The sequence below is a fragment of the Chiloscyllium plagiosum genome, unplaced genomic scaffold, assembly GCF_037043375.1.
Source record: "Chiloscyllium plagiosum isolate Xiang-an unplaced genomic scaffold, Cpla_swu_hap1 HiC_scaffold_5, whole genome shotgun sequence".
Lineage (NCBI taxonomy): Eukaryota > Metazoa > Chordata > Chondrichthyes > Orectolobiformes > Hemiscylliidae > Chiloscyllium > Chiloscyllium plagiosum.
This window is the reverse complement of record NW_028270143.1, coordinates 94,069,596-94,090,084: the sequence shown is the minus strand read 5'-3', so window position 1 is coordinate 94,090,084 and position 20,489 is coordinate 94,069,596. Positions and strand designations below refer to the sequence as shown.

The 20,489-nt window shown below is 42.0% G+C and overlaps 1 protein-coding gene across 8 annotated transcripts in view; it reads right to left on the bottom strand.

The window, feature by feature from the left end:
* jcada (junctional cadherin 5 associated a) overlaps positions 1 to 20,489 on the bottom strand; it is a 235,614-nt gene that overhangs the window by 66,621 nt on the left and 148,504 nt on the right. For 7 of the 8 annotated variants that reach the window (XM_087987475.1, XM_087987476.1, XM_087987473.1 and 4 more), the window contains exon 3: positions 11,346 to 11,724. In XM_087987475.1, coding sequence (XP_087843601.1) covers positions 11,346 to 11,662 — 317 coding nt within the window. In that variant the 5' untranslated portion in view covers positions 11,663 to 11,724. Of the gene's footprint in view, positions 1 to 2,078; positions 2,174 to 11,345; positions 11,725 to 20,489 lie in introns of those variants that run through there. The other variant, XM_087987479.1, reaches the window with a different exon arrangement.

Below are 20,489 nucleotides of genomic sequence, written 5' to 3'. Positions count from 1 at the left end.
AATAGAAGTCAAACACAAAGCAACTGCAGACATGAGACCTAACTGGGTTTCAAACACCAGGACAACCAGATTCTGGATTAGTGGTGCTGGAAGAGCACAGCAGTCAGGCAGCATCCAAGGAGCTTCACAACCAGAGCCTATTGACCATTAATAACATCCTTGTCTCTGCTGCATGGGGGTTAGATCGAATGTGCAGAATAATAGCAATTTCAGCACACTGCTTGCCAATTCAGCCTTACTGCATCTGTACCGGTGCTCAGTTCAACTGGTGCAGTCATCTTCAATTTTATTTCCTTTCCCTTTTCTTGGAGATACTTTCTAATCAATCTGCAGGGAAGTGTTATTTCTCACCTTTGTAGCAGGTGAGACTTGAACCCAGACCTCCTGGCTCAGAGATATGGACACTACCACTGCATCACAACAGCCAAAAGCTCTGTTTTTTTTATATGCTTTTATATTTTTCCTTTTTGAATATTACACAATTAGTGTTGAAGTGTTGGCTTAATTTTTGCCCCAATAGTCACTTGTAAGAAAATATTGCACGTGGAAAAAATATTTCTCTAGTTTTCCTTCACTTTGTTTTAATGATCTTGTATTTATGTCCCTTGTTATTCATTCATCAATTATTAATTACCTTCTCAAAATATTTCATTGTTTCAATCTGTTCTCCTGTGTTCATGGGAATTAATCTCAATAGCTCAAATCCCTTTTTACAATAAATATTTATTGATTCTATTATCAATATCTGTATCTTTTCCATAGTTCGAAAATGCTATTTATAATCAGATGTTGAGAAGTTCATAAAACTACAGAACCATTGATGTTAACATTTTAGAAGTGGGCCATTCAGCCTTTTGTGTTAGCTCTTTATTCAAAATTATTCCCACCATCTGGTTTTCTCTCCATATTCTTGAATCTTCCTCTTATTTTTGACTTGATTTTATTTATTATTGTCATGTGTACCTAGGTACAGTGAGACGTTTTGTTTTGCATGTAGTATAGGCAGATCATACCATTCAAAATGCATTAGGGTAGTAGAACAGAGCAAAGAATCTCAATGTTAAAGCTGCAGAGAAAGGAAACAAAGAGCAAGATCAACATTAAATTTAAAATTTGAGGGGTCCATTTCGAACTGAAAATGTGTTGCTGGAAAAGCGCAGCAGGTCAGGCAGCATCCGAGGAACAGGAGAATCGACGTTTCGGGCATAAGCCCGAAACATTCCTGAAGAAGGGCTTATGCCCGAAATGTCGATTCTCCTGTTCCTTGAATGCTGCCTGACCTGCTGTGCTTTTCCAGCAACACATTGTCAGCTCTGATCTCCAGCATCTACAGCCCTCACTTTCTCCTCCGGGTCCATTTCGAAGTCTAACAACAGCACGGAAGAAGCTGTTCTTGAATCTGTTGGTACCTGTGTTTGAGCTTTTGTATCTTCTGCCCAATGGAAGAGGTTGGAAGAGATTATAATCGGGGTCGGAGGGGTATTTGATGATGTTGGCTGCCTTCCTAAGGCAGTGAGAAGTATAGATGGATTGAATGGATGGAAAGCTGGCTTGTGTGATAGACTGGGCCGTGCTCATGATGGACTGGGCTATGTTCATCACTCTCTGTAATTGCTTACAGCCCTGGGCAGAGCAGTTGCCATACCTTAGTGATGCATTTGGATAAAATGCTTTCTTTGGTGCATCTATAAAAATTGGTATAAGTCTTCATAGACATGCCGAATTTCCTTAACCTCCTGAGGAAGTACGTATTCACACAGGGGAGATGGATATTTCTGACTGGGCCAGCATTTATTGCCCATCCCCAGCTACCTTTGAGAAAATGGTGATAAGCTGCCTCTTTGAACTGCTGCAGTCCATTTGGTATAGGTACATCCACCATGTTTTGATTATTAATTTTCCTTTCAAATCAACAATGGTTCTGATCACAGTAATTCCTTGTAACAAATTATTCTGTATTCCAAGAATCCACTATATAAATAAATTTCCATAAGACTTTCTTACAATTTTAATTCTAATGTTATCACCAGCTTCATTACCAACAGCCCAAACAGGACAAATGACATTTTGCCATTTACCTTTAAGAATCCCAGCTTCTGGTGAAGACAGTCTCAGTATCTTAAGTCTCTCGAAATAACTGTAGTTTTCCATCTGTGGCATCATCTGGTAAATCTATGTTGGATAATGTTGGTGGCTTTCTGTAATAGGTACATGGTCCTATAACTGTAAGCTAACATATTATCTAATCAGTTTTATTGGTAACTCTAGGATCATATATTTGTAACGTACAATGAATAACGTTATAATACAATGATGTGGTTGGATAGTTGCTTTTCTGTACAATATTGCAATATTTAAATTTCAGTCAAAGTCCATCAATGTTCACACTCTGAATGGAGAAAGTGATAACTATTGTCTTGTTACATTTACAGGATACCATTATGACAGGATATTGATGGCTTATCAACCTCAGCTCTTAGTATTTGTTAGACATTTAAGGCTATATCAAGATATGGAGATCTCCCTATCTACTTGATAGCAGTGCCTTGAATTTGCAGTTCAATTTTTATCGAATGATAGGATAAGATTCAAAGTACTGGTTGGTATTTATTCTTCATTGGATTAGTTTTATTCATGGTCTACCAATTAGCTGTACTTTACAAGTAACAATAAAGTAAAAACCAATCTAGAAACAAAAATCTTACAAGTGCTGGAAATGCCTGTGAACCCCACACACAAGTGACAGTTCACGTAAACATGAAGGTATTCCATGCTTGAATTAAGTACTGAGAAATCTTATTGGAAAACATTAAACCAAGATACTGGGACTAATTATCTTTTCTCATTCAATCTAAGGGAGCTGCTTACATTCTTAAACCAGAAGAATTTGAATGCCTGTGCTTTAGAAAAATATTGGTAACTCTCTCTTGAATTAAGATAAAACAAAGAACTGTGGATGCTGGAGATGTGAAACATGCAAAAACTGAAATTGCTGGATAAACTCAGTGGGCTGAGCTCCTCTCTTGAATTAGTCGCCCAGGACTATACCTTAATACATACCTATTACAAGTATGTTGGCTGCTGTTCTGGAGTTGTTCTTGAGTCAGAGAGTCATAGAGATGTGCAGCATGGAAACAGACCCTTCTGTCCAACCCATCCATGCTGACCAGATATCCCAACCCAATCTAGTTCCACCAGCCAGCACCCAGCCCATATCCCTCCAAACTGTTCCTATTCATATACCCATCCAAATGCCTTTTAAATGTTGCAATTACACCAGCCTCCACCACGTCCTCTGGCAGCTCATTCCATACACGTACAACCCTCTGCGTGAAAAGGTTGCCCCTTAGGTCCCTTTTATATTTTTCCACTCTCATCCTAAACCTATGCCCTCTAGTTCTGGACTCCCTGACCCCAAGCAAAAGACTTGGTCTATTTATCCTATCCATGCCCCTCATAATTTTGTAAACCTCTATAAGGAAAACAGCCCGAGCATGTTGAGCCTCTCCCTATAGCTCAAATCCTCCAACCCTGGTAACATCCTTGTAAATCTTTTCTGAACCCTTTCAAGTTTCACAACATCTTTCCGATAGGAAGGAGACCAGAATTGCACACAATATTCCAACAGTGGCCTAACCAATCTCCTGTAAAGCCGCAACATGACCTCCAGCTCCTGTATGCAATACTCTAACCAATAAAAGAAAGCATATCAAACGCCTTCTTTACTATTCTACCTACCTGTGACTCCACTTTCAAGGAGCTATGAACTTGCACTCCAAGGTCTCTTTGTTCAGTAACACTCTCCAGGATCTTATCATTAAGTGTATAAATCCTGCTAAGGTTTTCTTTCCCAAAATGGAGCTCCTTGCATTTATCTGAAATAAACTCCATCTGCCACTTCTCGGCCTACTGGCCCATCTGATCAAGATCCTGTTGTAATCTAACCTTCTTCGCTGTCCACTACACCTTCAATTTTGGTGTCATCTGCAAACTTATGAACTATACCTTTTATGCTCACATCCAAATCATTTATATAAATGACATAAAGTAGTGGACCCAGCACCGATCCTTGTGGCACTCCACTGGTCACAGGCCTCCAGTCTGAAAAGCAACCCTCCACCACCACCCTCTGTCTTCTATCTTTGAGCCAGTTCTGTATCCAAATGGTGAGTTCTCTCTGTATTCCATGAGATCTAACCTTGCTCACCAGTCTCCCATGGGGAACCTTGTCGAACGCCTTACTGAATTCCACATAGATCACATCTACCATTCTGCCCTCATCAATCCTCTTTGATATTTCTTCAAAAACCTCAATCAAGTTTGTGAGACATGATTTCCCACGCATAAATCCAGGCTGCTATCTCTAATCAGTCCTTGCCTTTCCAAATACATGTACATCCTGTCCCTCAGGATTCCCTCCAACAACTTGCTCACCAGCGATTTCAGGGTCATCGGTCTATAGTTCCCTGGCTTGTCCTTAACACCCTTCTTAAAGAGTGGCACCACATTAGCCAACCTCCAATCTTCTGGTACCTCACCTGTGACTATTGATGATGCAAATATCTCAGCAAGAGGCCCAGCAATCACTTCCCTAGCTTCCCACAGAGTTCTTGGGTACACCAGGGGATTTATCCACCTTTATGCATTTCAAGACGTCCAGCACTTCCTCCTCTGTAATATGGACATCTTGCAAGGTGTCACCATCTATTTTGCTACTTTCTATGCCTTCCATATCCTTTTCCACAGTAAATACTGATGCAAAATACTCATTTAGTATCTCCCCTATTTTCTGCGGCTCCACACAAAGGCAACCTTGCTGATCTTTGAGGGGCTCTATTCTCTCTCTAGTTACCCTTTTGTCCTTAATGTATTTGTAAAAACCTTTGGATTATCCTTAATTCTATTTGCCAAAGCTATTTCATGTCCCCTTTCTGCCCTCCTGATTTCCCTCTTAAGTATACTCCTACTGCCTTTATATTCTTCTAAGGATTGACTTGATCTATCCTGTCTATACCTGACATATGCTTCCTTCTTTTTCTTAACCAAACCCTCAATTTCTTTAGTCATCCAGCATTCCCTACCTACCAGCCTTTCCTTTCACCCTAACAGGAATATACTTTCTCTGGACTCTCGTTATCTCATTTCTGAAGGCTTCCCATTTTCCAGCCGTCCCTTTACCTGCAAACATCTGCCCCCAATCAGTTTTTGAAAGTTCTTGCCTAATACCATCAAAATTGGCCTTTCTCCAATTTAGAACTTCAACTTTTAGATCTGGTCTATCCTTTTTGCATCACTATTTTAAATCTAATTGAATTATGGTCGCTGGCCCCAAAGTGCTCCCCCATTGACACCTCAGTCACCTGCCCTGCCTTATTTCCCAAGAGTAGGTCAAGTTTTGCACCTTCTCTAGTAGGTACATCCACATACTGAATCAAAAGATTTTCTTGTACACACTTAACAAATTCCTCTCCATCTAAACCCTTAACACTATGGCAGTCCCAGTCTATGTTTGGAAGGTTAAAATCCCCTACCATAACCATCCTATTATTCTTACAGATAGCTGAGATCTCTTTACAAATTTGTTTTGCAATTTCCCTCTGACTATTAAGGGGTCTATAATACAATCCCATTAAGGTGATCATCCCTTTCTTATTTCTGAGTTCCACCCAAATAACTTCCCTGGATGTATTTCTGGGAATATCCTCCCTCAGCACAACTGTAATGCTATCCCTTATCAAAAACGCCACTCCCCCTCCTCTCTTACCTCCCTTTCTATCCTTCCTGTAGCATTTGTATCCTGGAACATTAAGCTGCCAGTCCAGACCATCCCTGAGCCATGTTTCTGTAATTGCTATAATATCCCAGTCCCATGTTCCTAACCATGCCCTGAGTTCATCTGCCTTCCCTGTTAGGCCCCTTGCATTGAAATAAATGCAGTTTAATTTATTAGTCCTACCTTGTCCCTACCTGCCCTGACTGTTTGACTCGCTTCTGTTCTCAACTGTACCAGTCTCAGATTCATCTCTTTCCTCACTATCTCCCTGGGTCCCAGCCCCCACCTTACTGGTTTAAATCCTCCTGAGCAACTCTAGCAAATTTCCCTGCCAGTATATTAGTCCCCTTTCAATTTAGGTGCAATCTGTCCTTCTTGTACAGGTCACTTCTACCCCAAAAGAGATTCCAATGTTCCAAAAATGTGAATCCTTCTCCCATACACCAGCTCCTCAGCCATGCATTCATCTGCTCTATCCTCCTATTCCTGCCCTCACCAGCTGGTAGCACTGGGAGTAAAACAGATATTACTACTCTCGAGGACCTCCTTTTTAAATTTCTGCCTAACTCTCTGTAATCTCCCTTCAGAATCTCAAGCTTTTCCCTTCCTACGTCATTGATTCCATTGTGGACAATGATCTCTTGCTGGCCCCTCTCCCCCGTGAGAACATTCTGCACCCTCTCTGAGACATCCTTGATCCTGGCACCAGGGAAACAACACACCATTCTGCTTTTTCGCTGCTGGCCACAGAAAGGTCTGTCTGTACCTTGGACTGGAGAGTCCTCTAACACACTTAATCTCTTGGAACCCGACGTACCCCTCGTTGCATTAGAGCCAGTCTCAATGCCAGAAACGGGGCTGTTCGTGCTACATTTCCCTGAAAATCAATCATCCCCTACATTTTCCAAGACAGCATACTGGTTTGAAATGGGGATAGCCATAGAAGGCACCTGCACTAGCTGCCTACCTCTCTTACCTTTCCTGGAGTTAACCCATCTATGTGACTGTATCTGAGACATTCCCCCCTTCCTATAACTGCCATCCATCACATTCTGTTGCTGTTGCAAATTCCTCATTGCTTCCAACTGTCTCTCCAACCGATCCATTTGATCTGATAAGATTCACAACCAACAGCATTTATTGCAGATATAATCCGCAGTAATCTTTAATCTCTCTTTAAACTCCCACATCTGACAAGAAGCACATATCATTCTACTAAAGGCCATTTTTGCTTCTTCACAATCTACAGACCCAGAAAATAATACCGTCTTATTCCTCTACAAAACTTCCCCGATTTGCACCAAGTCGGAACACAATGCTGAATAATCTAAAGTTTGTAAGTACAGGAAATGTCCATATGTTGGATTTTTAAAATTACAGCCCTGGACGAGATTGCATTCGCAAGTATAAGTACTCATAACTTGGATGTCTGTAAATCAGGGACCCCCTGTATTCTAATGCCAGATAACTTACTTTGTTTTGCAATAATTGTATCACCATTGTCATATCACCATTATATTAATGTAAAAGAAAGCTGGAACTAATTGTTATCAGAATCTTTCTCCACAGGGCCATATTTACTGCACACTACAGTCGGGGCTGAGGAACAATGCATCAATCCATCAGCCCATATGGAGTCTGTAAGAAATATATTCATTGAGCATTTTGAGTGCAGTAGTGTGATTACTTTGAGATTCTAGGCAACAGAATACATCAAATGATGGCAGCAGGTGCCTGCATGTAAGTCTAAAGCAATTTAATTGGATTTAAGTTTGAATTAAATTAAGAGAGACATCAAACTTAATCAGTGCCAGAGAAACAGAAAGAAAAAATTATGTGAAATGTGGGATGGTCCGATAATCATAGGACTGAGCTTTGTGAGAAGCTCCAACTGACCTCTGTAAACCATAAGGAGAAGGGGATGACACTGAAGGTTGAAGGCAATACACTTCTTAAAAGGTGCCTCCTATCAGAAACAACAAAGATCTAATACAAAAGCAGAAATTGTTGGTAAAACTCAACGGGTCTGGCAGCACCTATAGGAAGAAAGCAGAGTTAATGTTTCGAGTCCAGTGACTCTTCTTCAAAACTGATAGCAGTTAGGAAAAAAAACTGGTCTTATCTGGTACAATTGTACCCAGAGTACTTTGATAGGGCTGCTTACTTTGACAATTTTGAATATCACAACACTCACGATCCAGCAAAGAAACCAATGATTCCTCTCCCATGTAAATTACTAATAAAACTAAAACAAGACCACGAAAAAATTAAAGAAAAGGTGATCCCTGAAACAATAGAGCTGGATAAATTCCACTGTGGTGAGAGAGAACCTAAATAGACAATTAAGAACTTGCAGGAAGATCTTAATCAAGGTAAGGATTCACTACCCTATTCCAACACTGGAAGACAGCGTATCAGCACTGGCATGGTCAAATGTTTTCAGCACGCACTCTGCCAGGAGTATCTCCTGGAATGTGAAGTCAAATGTGAAACTTTCCTGCTGAAAACATTCAACATTTTTTTTGCTCAGTACAAATTCCTACATCTACTGTTTAGTTTTAAAGTGAGCCAGGTTGTGTATCAGCAGAGTAGGTAAGACATACGGGTAATTGGCATAGCTTATGAAATCAATATCGGAGAGTTATTTGCTCTGGCAGCACTGTGTATCATCACAGATGGTTTCAGCAAGTCACTTTCTACGTTGAGAGAGAGGGCAGAAAAAATTATAAATGCAGAGGATGTATCATCCTCAGCCACTCTCCCATATGTAATAGTTGGATCAAGAGCTGCATTAGTTCAGGCCTTTAGCAATTTGGTTGCCTGCCCTTTCAGTCATTGATTAACATCTTACATGGGGCGGGGACATTATGAAAACAGAAAACATATTGGGAATGAAACAAGATGCAAAAGATTGTTCTTGTCCTTTTTATTGCCATTACTGCAAATAACTAACTTTGCAAGTTTGAACCCAGACATCAGTGGGGATGTGGAAAGCCTACAACAGCTTAGAAATTTGCATTACTTAGTAGAGTTAATTTTATGTCAACTTAATAGGTGGATTATCATGGAGGAAGGTTTAAAAACAATGGTGAGACCTGGAGGCAGAAACTCTGCCTTTTCCCACTGTCTCTCCTTCCATTTTAGACAGATCTAGCTGTCTTTACATGGTGGAGTGGGGTATAATCTCACACAAAGGGAACTGAACTCAGCAGAGTCATGTGCACTTTATAATGAATTAAAATGGACCCTACTTGCGCTCAAGCAAAAAGCCTTAATTCATAGCATGGGTGTCAAGAATTGACAGAGTACATGTAAATTCTCTTGAAGGGCCGATAGCAGTCTGTTATGTTTCCAAGATCACTACTTTTTTGATACCCATAATTTAAAGAAATAAAAAGGCTCCCGCTGTCAGTGACAGTTTAAGAAAACCTCCATTGACTGCTTTGATTGACAGTACATCTGGTGTAGATTAGAATAAAATATTTGCTCAGTTTCAATAGGGCATTTTTGTCTACATTTTCCAATGATTATTTTTATGTCAATTTGGATAATTGACTAAGTTTCAAAGGCTACACTTATCTTAGGAGGAGTCTGCATTCATTGTTGACAGTATAAAGAGGCAATTCTACGATTGTCTTTGATATGGTGTCTGAATAGAGTTTTGAATTTATAAATGGAAGCTTTGTCACTGTTATGATTGCATAATTAAGAGATATATTAGATTTTTTGGAAGTTTTGTTTTGTTTTCACATAATGTCTGAACTTTGCCCATGGTGAATACTGAATGCGAGACTATGGATGTGGCTTGGAGCGTGTGACAGGCACTAAAGGTGGGTGAGCAACAGGCATGAGGGATGAGGGGAGAGTGTGGGGTCCATGGGGTGCATGCATTGGTGTGGATGTGACACTGGGAGTATATGAAGGGCTGTATGATGTGAGTGAACAGTGTGACGGATGAGCACCAAGGGACCTCAAAGGTTGTAAAATAGCTGGGACAAAGCCCTAGAGAACTGAGGTGTGCATTTTAACTAGTTTGCCTCAACACTCGCCCACCATCTTTTACCAACTTCCCTTTACTTCCAGGATCAAATGCAGACTTTATCATGCCCCTGCTCCTCCTCCAGCCACACCCCTCTACAAGCTAAAAGTATACTGATCGAGGTACGTTTTCCTGAGCTGTGTCCGGGGAATCTGGATATTTGTCAACTTGAACTACTTGCCTCAGAAAGGAAAAGATGGCCTGTGCCTCCCGTAGCATTATATTTAGAATGAGAACAGCCCGAGCTATATACCTCTCTAAACAGGCTCATTGCCAGAGAAAGGCCCAGCCTGACCTTTTCGGCCATTTACCAATCCCACTGTGACTCTGAATTACTTATGGGTCAACGTATTATTTAGTTATTAGTTATCAGGTATTGAAGGCCGATAGATCGGCTGTGAGTACTGCTCCCCCCACCAATGGTTTGTTGCTGGCCCTGTCCTTCAGGCAGTTAGACTACACTCTGTCATTTCAGAGAACTGGAAATGCCCAGTCACTTCCTGTCAGTGTCTTTATAAAGAACAGGGAGGTTGCAGGAATACAAGCTCCCAAAACCCATGCTCCTAAGTTGTTTGGTGTTGGGAATGGTTTTGGGAAACCAGCATGATGGCAAACGCTGATCATTTTATGTCCTATCCATCTCTGTTCCAGACCCTGGTGGGCCCCAAATGGTCTGCCTGCAGAGATCACACATCCTATAGATCTGAATGATCTAGCAAGCTTTACATGGTGTATTTACCCATGAAAACATGAGAGCAGTTAACCTGATTGGAAACATTTTTCCAATATCATGATATTTTTGATTCTATGGGTTGTGCCCTTGCATCCATTCGCAAGTTGATTTGTGCACAAGTTGGAATAGCACGCAGGACAATATGATGTAGCCATTCATAAGTACAGGAAACGGTTCATATATTGGATCTTTAAAATTAAACCCCTGCATGGGATCACATTCCTTAGTATGAGCAATAGTAAACCGGACATTCGTAAATTGGAGGCCACTAGTATAGCAATTAAAAAGTATAAACTTGCAATGGTACTCACAATCCAATACAATTTGTGACAATGATTTAAGTGATGGTCACCAAATTGCTTTTTACATTGTAATAGTTTTCTTTAGGCAGTATGGACAGTCCAACTACCACAAACACCATTTCATAAAGAGCCCAGCACTTTGTTTCTGTAATTGCAATTGCTATTGATGTTAAGTCATTTGTAATGCTTCCCCTAAGCAACAAGCAGTAAACATCCCTGTAAAATATTTCACAACTTCAAAATAAATCCAACTTAAATTAAGAAGAGAACAGCACTGGAAACCATTGAACAGCTTTCAGAGAATTTATGAAACAAAGGTAAATTCCACTTAATTCTAATGGCGTTCAATCTAGTACAGGTGACCACATATGCAATGAACCCAGTTGTTCAAGCATTCTTCATTACTGTATAGGAGAGCATCAGCACATTACATCACACCATTCTGATATCTGCTGTAAAGGCTTTTTTGTTTCATTTTGCAACAGCTCGTTAACTCACCATGCTTCCCTTGTGGCAGACGTGGGCAAACGCTGCACATCAGCACAGCAGCTGACACCAGCCTGTCTTCTTGCACTCCTGTCCCTGCCCTCGCTGTCACTGTAGGAGCCCTCCAGACTGCGTGTGTGCCTGCTGGCAGAATAGGCCCCAGTGTCGGTCTCATATCCATTCACTGTTCCATGGCTAGGCTTGTTCTCTCTCCCTTCGCAACGGCAGCTGGTGTAGGTGTTCTCATCGGAAGGCAGGGGTTTGTCTTTTGAACTTTTCTTTGGGGGTTGATAGCCATGAGAAATCAGGAGGTCCTCCACACTGAACATATTGCTACTGCTTCAGTCACAGCAGGTTGCTCTGGGACAAAACCATGCTGCAGAAGTCATCGCTGTATGTATTAAAATAAAAGGAGAAGCAGAATGTAACTCTCGAGACGATTGTTCATTATTTTATCCATTAAGATTCACAGGTCAATAAACCTATTGCTGACATTATCAAGCTTCAGTTTTACTCCGTTCACTTGCCCTTGTATTCTCTGGTCTGACAAACCAATTTGTAACGCTGAACTGCACACGCTCAGAAACACACTATAAATATTTTTGTACCATTTCTCCCCAGATAATATTTCTCTGCTTTTTAGCCAGAGGCAGCTGTGGAGAGATGCTGACTCAGTCTGTTGGCATCAGCGTCTCATATTTTGACAACAGCATTTAGGTCTTAATCGGCATTTCAAAAGGGGGGATCTCATTTGTGTTATCCAAAGGCTGCAAGCTAAAAAAAAATTCCATGCATGAGAGCTCCTACAATCTCGACACTAAGCCACCTATTAAGAAGTATCAATGTAGCTCTTATATTTTATCAGTGTTTAACATTGGAACAATTTATCAAGATACATAGGTACCGTATACACAGCTGCCATTAAAATGTCCATTGAGACTGAGCACTACTTTCCACTGTGAAAATGGTTTGCTATTAATGCTACTTTGCAGAGGTTATGTAAAGATTATAGATTGCCTGCCATCTGTATATTTTTGATCAAATCTGATGTATATAGGTGGGACTCCTGCAGTCCTACTGAGGATAGTTTTACAAGAAATTGGCAATGTTCTGAGTGATCTGTTGCCATTGAGTGATATAAAAGGCCGATGTTATGTTTGAACAATGATTACATTGAGGCAGTTCGATGTGATTTAAGCATTAATAACAGTTTTCTCTGCCTATTAAAAGCTTGACCATATTACGTGGATTTTACTTAAAAAAAACTCCAGGAAGTCTGTTATGCTCTGTGACTGACTCCCATTCTCAGTTTGGGGTATATGGTACCCTAATACATCCAAGTGCCCTGATGTGTCCCACCTTTCGACAGCTAAAAGACAGATGTTTTGGAATCATATTTCATCTTAACAGCACACTTTCAGTCTTGAGAAGGGCTCCCATCATTTCTCTTGCTCCTACAGTGCTCAGTTTTCTATCACTCCCTCCAAATCTATCATTTCTAGTTGGTTGGGTGTGATTAAGGGAGAGTTTCTTCAGGAAAGTGTCTCATTAAATCTTTGAACTGTTAAGGGACAGAGCTTTCAACTCCTCAAAAGTAAATTCCCTAATTCTGCTAGGAATGTGTTAGTGTTGATTGCTGACGTCTGTATACTATGGTAATGCGAACTCAAAACAGATTTTAGCAGTTTTGTTTTTGGTTTCAACGTGACAATTTACCCACTCTAATTCTTCTGTGGGATCAAATCGTGACCATAAGCTCTAAAGCAGTTAGGACTTGCCTCCCGGTCTAGGGATAGGGACACTACTACTGTGTTACAAGAGGACCCCAGGGATAGCTACCAGTTGCCTTGATATTGTTTGTAGTACAGTCAGTTTTGAGACTCTTGACTTTAAAGGTTGATGGAAATTCTTTTGTCCTGGTTCTTTTCAATGGTGGCTGGCAGTATTCAAAGTAAGAATGTATTTTTTCCTTATCTTGAGATGTATTGCAGGGGTATGTCATGGCTTTTGTGAGAGCTATAACCTTCACAGATTAGGGCATCAGGTCACTAAGACACACAAACCAGGGTTAAAGTTAGCTTTTTCCCTCGTCCCTGTGCATTTTTGACAGGGGAAAACACAAAATACCTCATGCCAACATTACTATCATTTTTAACCATTATGTTTCCACTCTGAGATGATCACTGGTGATTAAAGTTCAGTTTGTAGTGCATCTTTCCATTTGAAACTTCTTTGACATTTGCAGGTGTGACATTCCAGAGTTAGATTTACGCCTGGAGACATTTTTGTTGCATTTCAAATTTCAATACTGGTCATTAGGATAGGAGACAATTTCCTGGGATATTCTGAGTTGGTGATGACATTGATAGCCTGTCATTTTCAGATAGATGTACCAAACTCTGCAGACTCAGTTCTGGGTTGAGAGTGTGGTACTGGAAAAGCAGGTCAGGTAGCATCCAAGGAGCAGGAGAACCGACGATTCAGGAACGATGAAGGTCTCTTGCCTGAAACGCAATTCTCCTGCTCTTCGGATGCTGCCTGACCTGCTGTTTTTTTCCAGCACCCCACTCTCGACTCTGATCTCCAGCATCTGCAGTCCTCACTTTCTCCTAGTTTCAGTTCTGGGCCAACCCTCCATATCTCAGTTGGAGCAGCACCATCGATATGCAAAAAAATGAAGAGAGAACTTAGTGAAGCGATAACCCAGGAGTCCTTGCTTGCCAGAAGCAGCATACAATAGACAGAGTTAAGTGATCCCACAACCAACAGATCAGATTTAAGCTTTGCAGTCCCGTCACATCCAGTCAAAAATCGTGGTGGACAATTAAACAACTAACAGGAGGTGGATACTATATAAATATCCCCATCCTCAATGATGAGGTATCTCAGCACATCAGTGCAAAAGACAAGACTGAAGTATTTACATTGATCTTTAGCCAGAAGTGTCAATTGGATGATTTATCCTAAGGTCCCTGGCATCATTCAATGCCAGGCTTCAACCAATTTCATTCATTCCACATGATATCAAAAAACAGCTGAAGGCATTAGATACAGCAAATGAAGTGGGCTCTGACAACATTCTGGCAATGTTACTAAAGACATTTGCTCCAGAACTTGTCATCCCATAGTTCCTAGGAGTGATGACAACCAACAATCTGTCCCCGACCTCCCACATAGATGCAATGGACATGAAGGCACAACAACGCCTCTTCTTCCTCAGGTGGTATAGGAAATTTGGCATGTCCATAAGGACCCTCGCCAACCTTTACTGGTGCACCATTGAAAGCATTCTAACCAGGTGCATAAAGGCCTAGTACAGCAACTGCTGTAAGAAACTATAGAAAGTTTGTACACAGCCCAGACTATTGCGGAAGCTAACCTCCCATCTATGGACTCTATTTACACAGCTTATTGTTGCGGAAAGACGGAAAGGCTGCCAACATCATCAAAAACTCCTCCCACCTTCGTAATACTCTCTTCCAACCTCTTCCATCAGGCAGAAGATACAGAAGCTTGAACACACACACCAACAGGGTCAAGAACAGCTTCTTTCCTGCTATTATTAGACTTCTCAGTGGACCTCTCTAATTTGAAATCTAACATTGATCTTGCTTTGTGCATCTCCTGTGCAGCTGTAACCTTGTAGGCCTCACTCTGTCTAAATACCCTATGATCTGCATGTCCTTGTTTGCTATGATCTGTCTGTACTGTTCGAAAAACAAAACTTTTCACTGCACTTAGGTACATGTGACTACAATAAATCAAATCAAATCAAGGTCAAGCTGCTCCAGTACAGCTAGACATTGGCATCTACCCAACAATGTGGAAAATTGTCGAGGTATGTACAATGCACAAAAGACAAGATAACTCCAATCCAGCCAACTACTACTCCATCAGGTATTCTCAATCAGCTGAAAAGTGATGGAGTTTAGATCAGAGTGGTGCTTGAAAAGCACAGCAGGTCAGGCAGCATCCGAGGAGCAGGAAAATCAATGTTTTGGGCAAAAGCCCTTCATCAGGAATAGAGGCAGAAAGCCTCCGGGGTGGAGAGATAAATGGTGGGGGGTGTGGGGGAGTAGGGACAAGGTAGCAAAGAGTACAATAGGTGAATGAGGGTAGGGATGGAGGTGATAGGTCAGAGAGGAGGGTGGGGGAAGGTAGCAAAGAGTACAATTGGTGAACGGGGGTGGAGATGAAAGTGTTAGGTCAGAGAGGAGGGTGGAGCGGATAGGTGGGAAGGGAGATAGGCAGGTAGGACAGGTCATGGGGATGCTGCTGAGCTGGAAGGTTGGAACTGGGGTAGGGTGGGGGAAGGGGAATTAAGGAAACTGGTGAAGTCCACATTGATGCCCTGGGGTTGAAGATGAGGCATTCTTCCTCCAGGTGTCGGGTGGTGAGGGAGCGGCGGTGGAGGAGGCCCAGGACCTGCATGTCCTCGATAGAGTGGGAGGGGGAGTTGAAATGTTGGGCCATGGGGCGGTGGGGTTGATGGGTGCGGGTGTCCCAGAGATGTTCCCTGAAGCGCTCTGCTAGGAGGCGTCCAGTCTCCCCAATGTAGAGGAGACCGCATCGGGAGCAACGGATACAATAAATGGCATTGGTGGATGTGCAGGTAAGACTTTGATGAAGAGGAAGGCTCCTTTAGGGCCTTGGATGGAGGTGAGGGGGGAGGTGTGGGTGCAGGTTTTGCAATTCCTGCGGTTTGTAGGGGTGCGTGGACCTGACCAGGTAGTCACGGAGGGAACGGTCTTTGTGGAAGGCGGAAAGGGGTGGGGAGGGAAATATATCCCTGGTGGTGGGGTCCGTTTGGAGGTGGCGGAAATGTCGGCGGATGATATGGTTAATGCAAAGGTTGGTAGGGTGGAAAGTGAGGACCAGGGGGGTTCTGTCCTTGTTATAGTTGGAGGGGTGGGGTGTGAGGGCGGGGGTGCGGGATGTGGATGAGATGTGTTGAAGGGCATCTTCAACCACGTGGGAAGGGAAATTGCGATCTCTAAAAGTGATGGAAGCAGTGTCAACAGTCCTATCAAACAACAATTACATTGGCATAACCTTCCCACTGATGCACAGTCTGAGTCCCATCAATGCTATTCAGAACCTGACCTCATTACAGCTTCAGTTTAAACACAACAGATGAATGTAATTGTTCTTGTCATTAAAGCCACATTTGACTGACTGTGGCATTAAGGAGCCCTATTAAGACTGGAGTCAATGGGAATTGGTGGAAATCCCACTGGTTGGTACAAAGGAAGATGGTTATGCTTGTTGGAAGTCAGTCATCTCAGCCCTGGGACTTTTTTTTTGCAAGATTGGATGTACTGGTCTGGTGATGTTACCACTACATTACTAGTGCAGAGATATAGGTAATGCTCCTGGGTCCCAAGTTTGAATCCTGCCATGGCAGATTATGAAATTTGATTCCAATAAAATTTTAGAAAAGAGTCTAATGATGGCTATGAAACCAGTGTCGATTGTTGGAAAAACACTGTGTTATTTTGCTGCAATTCTTAGAAACTGCTTTTTATTCATTCATGGGATGTGGGTATCTCTGGTTAGGCCAGCATTTATTGCTCATCCCAAACTGCCCAAAGGTCAGTTAAGTGTCAACCACTTGCTGAAAGTCTGGACTCATATGTAGGCCAGATCAAGTAAGGATGGCAATCCTTCCCTAAAGGAAGTGTGCTGGAAGGAAACTGCAGACCCACAGCAATGTCAGTCATCTCAGCTCCATCACGTATTTGTAGGATTATAACAGGGGCAAGCATTTTTACTTCTATTCTTCCATGAACCCACTACCTGTGAATGAATTTTTAAAAAATTGCTTTGAATTGCACTCCTCCTCAACCTCCTAATACACACACCGGCACACACAGAGACACGTGTGAATGTACACACCTGCATACACGCACATGCATACACATACATATGGGCATGCATGCACACAGTCATGCATGATGTGTGTTTGCACACACATGGACAAGCACACAATGCAGATATGCACGCGCACTCACAGACATGTACATACACAAATGCACACACGCATGCTTGCACACAGACAAGCACACACATACAAGCAAGCATGCACACATAGGCACACACACATACACACAACACACTCGTGCATGCACACACACGTGTGTGAACACACAGACACAAACGCACATGCACACAGACACATGTTCACATGCACACACACACATGTTCACATGCACACACATGCATGTGTGCACATGCACACAGACACATATGTGTGCACACACATGCATGCACCACACTCCATGATCGGCTGGCTGCCTTTTCTGATAGTCATTTAAAGTTTCTAAGGAGTTGGTGCTTGGACACCTCCATGTTAAAGTGTCCTCTCATGGAATTAGCCATTCTGCAATTTGTTGATGTTCTCAAGCTGAAAGGCCTTTGATCTTTCCTCCTGCTTCAAAAACTTACTTTCTGCCCATAATAGTGCAGCAATTAAAGGGACCACCTCCATGATGATCCCAATAAGAGATTGTCCTGTTTCTTGCCCACCAACATGAAGCTTCCATGCTTTGTTTTATTTCATTACAGATGCTGTAACTGTAGTAAGCACCACAGCTCAAGAGCAGGATTGAGACATATTGGATGGAATAAAAATAGTGTGGGACAAAATATTAAGCTGTTTAACTGCTTTGAAAATGGATAAACCACATAAGTTCTGAATAAAATGTATCCTTTGGTAGTTAATGAAATCAAAGAAGAAGTAGAGAATTTTCTGGCCATCGTCATCTGACACAGACCCTCTGCTGGAGGACTGACAGAGTCATAATATTGTACCATTCTTAAAAAGAGAAGATGGGGTAGCCCGAGTAAGTACAAGCTGATCAGCCTAACCTCAGCAAATTGTTAGAAAATTGTTGATAATCTCGTTATTTAGAGAGGCAGAGACCAATGAAGGAAGTGGAAGTGGGTTCAGTTATATGGAAAATGATTGAAAAAATAAAAGGAGGGGAGGGCTCAGCACAGGTTCTTAATGTTTCCAGAACAAGTGATAGGACAGAGAGTATGAAAAGAGTTGGGAATCTAACTTCAGGCTCAGCGGATGAGTGGACAACCATGAGAGGGGCGCAATCAACGTAGGACTGAGGGTGTTGGACTTAAATGCACATAGTGTACCATATGAGCTTGTAGCACAGATTGCAATTGGTGGAAATGATGTTGTGGGTATCACAGAAATGTGGTTGCAAGGGAATCAGGGCAGGGAACTAAATAACACGCATCCTGTTGAAAGGACAAGCAGATGGACAGAGGTTGCCTGTTAGTGTGAAATGAAATGAAATCAATAGCAAGAGGTGATATAGAGTCAGAAGGTGTAGAATCTGTATGGCTAGAGTTGAGGAACCGCAAAGGGAAAAAAAAACCTGATGGGAGTTATGTACTGGCCTTCTAGCAGTAGTCAGGATGTAGGGCAGAAAATAAATCAGGAAATAGAAAAGGCATGTAAGAAAGGCATTATTATAATAATCATGAGGGCTTCAAAATACAGGTGGACTGGGAAAAGCAGGTTGGTAGTGGATCTCAAGAAAAGGAATTCATGGAATGTCTACGAGAATATTTTTGGAACAGCTTGTGGTAGAGCCCACATATCAGCCATGATCGAATGGAACAGCAGACTCGATGAGCTGAATGGCTTAATTCTGCTCCTATATCTTATGGTTTTATGGGAGTTGTAGGGGAGGAGGAGGATGCAAGGGGGTTTAGAGGGAGAAACAAGCCTCAAGTGATGGTGGTGGTTGAAAAAAAAGGCTGCAAATGGGGGAGAGAGCTGCAAGGGGCAACAGAAAACTGGTTTAAACCTGTCAATAAAGGAATAACAAGCTAACTGGGAACAAAGAAAACTTGAAATCACTATGGTCATGAATTCTTTACAAGTTAGTATAGAATCTCTAGCTTAATTCAGGAGGTACTATTGGGGGGACAAAATGTGGTGGATGCTATTGTGATGAACACTGTCAATTGTTATACTTAAATCATGAAAAACAAGGAATCAATTACAAAGGTTCCTTGAACATTATTAGTAACAGTGGTCCAGTCATAAAAGTATCCCTTTTTGCAGGCTCTTACAGCTTCTTCTCCCTTCCAATCCCCTTGCATTCTCCTCTTTCCCCACAACTCCCTTTTTCAGTGTCCTACTCCCCTCTACTGGACTTGCAGCCCCTTTTTTCCCCATTAGTTCCCATTAGGCCTCCATTATCCTTGCTAATGCTTCCCTTACCTTAAGCCTGGCAGACGGAACTTCTAACAGATGCAAATTGTGGACCTGGCAAAATGCACCTCTCCATCCACACCCTCTACCCCACTTCCTAGCTTTGGCAAAATGTGATGCCTTCCCAGTATTGACAAAAAAAAAGACACTTTAATCTTGGCAGGTGTCCCATTCCTCGTCTCTACTGTCCTTAATTTATTCCTTATTTTTATTTCCTTATTTCCATTATTGTTGCTATTTGAGTCACAGGCAGTTTCTCCCCCACACTAGTGAATCTACCAGCAACACACACGGAAGAGAAACAGCCTCAAATGAGGTGAGCAGCTCTTCACCCATTATATCGACAGGTCAAACTTTCCTCAATCAGCTTCCCCCAGATTACTGTTTCCCCGCTGTTTAGGAGATCCTTGGTAGTGAATTTGCCGATTGTCTGTCTGTATTTCCGGCACTGCTGACCTTTGTTAACATTCTTTCAAAGGAAAGTGCAGCCTTCTTTATGTAAGGAAATCAATACTGAACATCATACTCAGGTGCAGTCTGACCAAGGCTCTATACAATTGCAGAAAGACCTTTTTACTCCTGAACTCAAATTGTCTTGCAATAAAGGCCATGTCATGTGCCTTCCTAATTGCTTGCTGAAGAAGGGCTTATGCCCGAAATGTCGATTCTCCTGTTCCTTGGATGCTGCCTGACCTGCTGCGCTTTTCCAGCAACAGATTTTCAGCAATGCTCAATCCCACCCAGTACTGCCAATTCAATGTGCTCTAATTTTGCTTACCAACATCCTGGATGGAAACTTATTGGAAAATGTCTGAAATTCATAGATTCATAGAATCATAGAGTCATAGAGTCATAGAGTCAGCCAGCATGGATCCTTTCAGCCCAACTCATCCATGCTGACCAGGTTTCCTAAACTG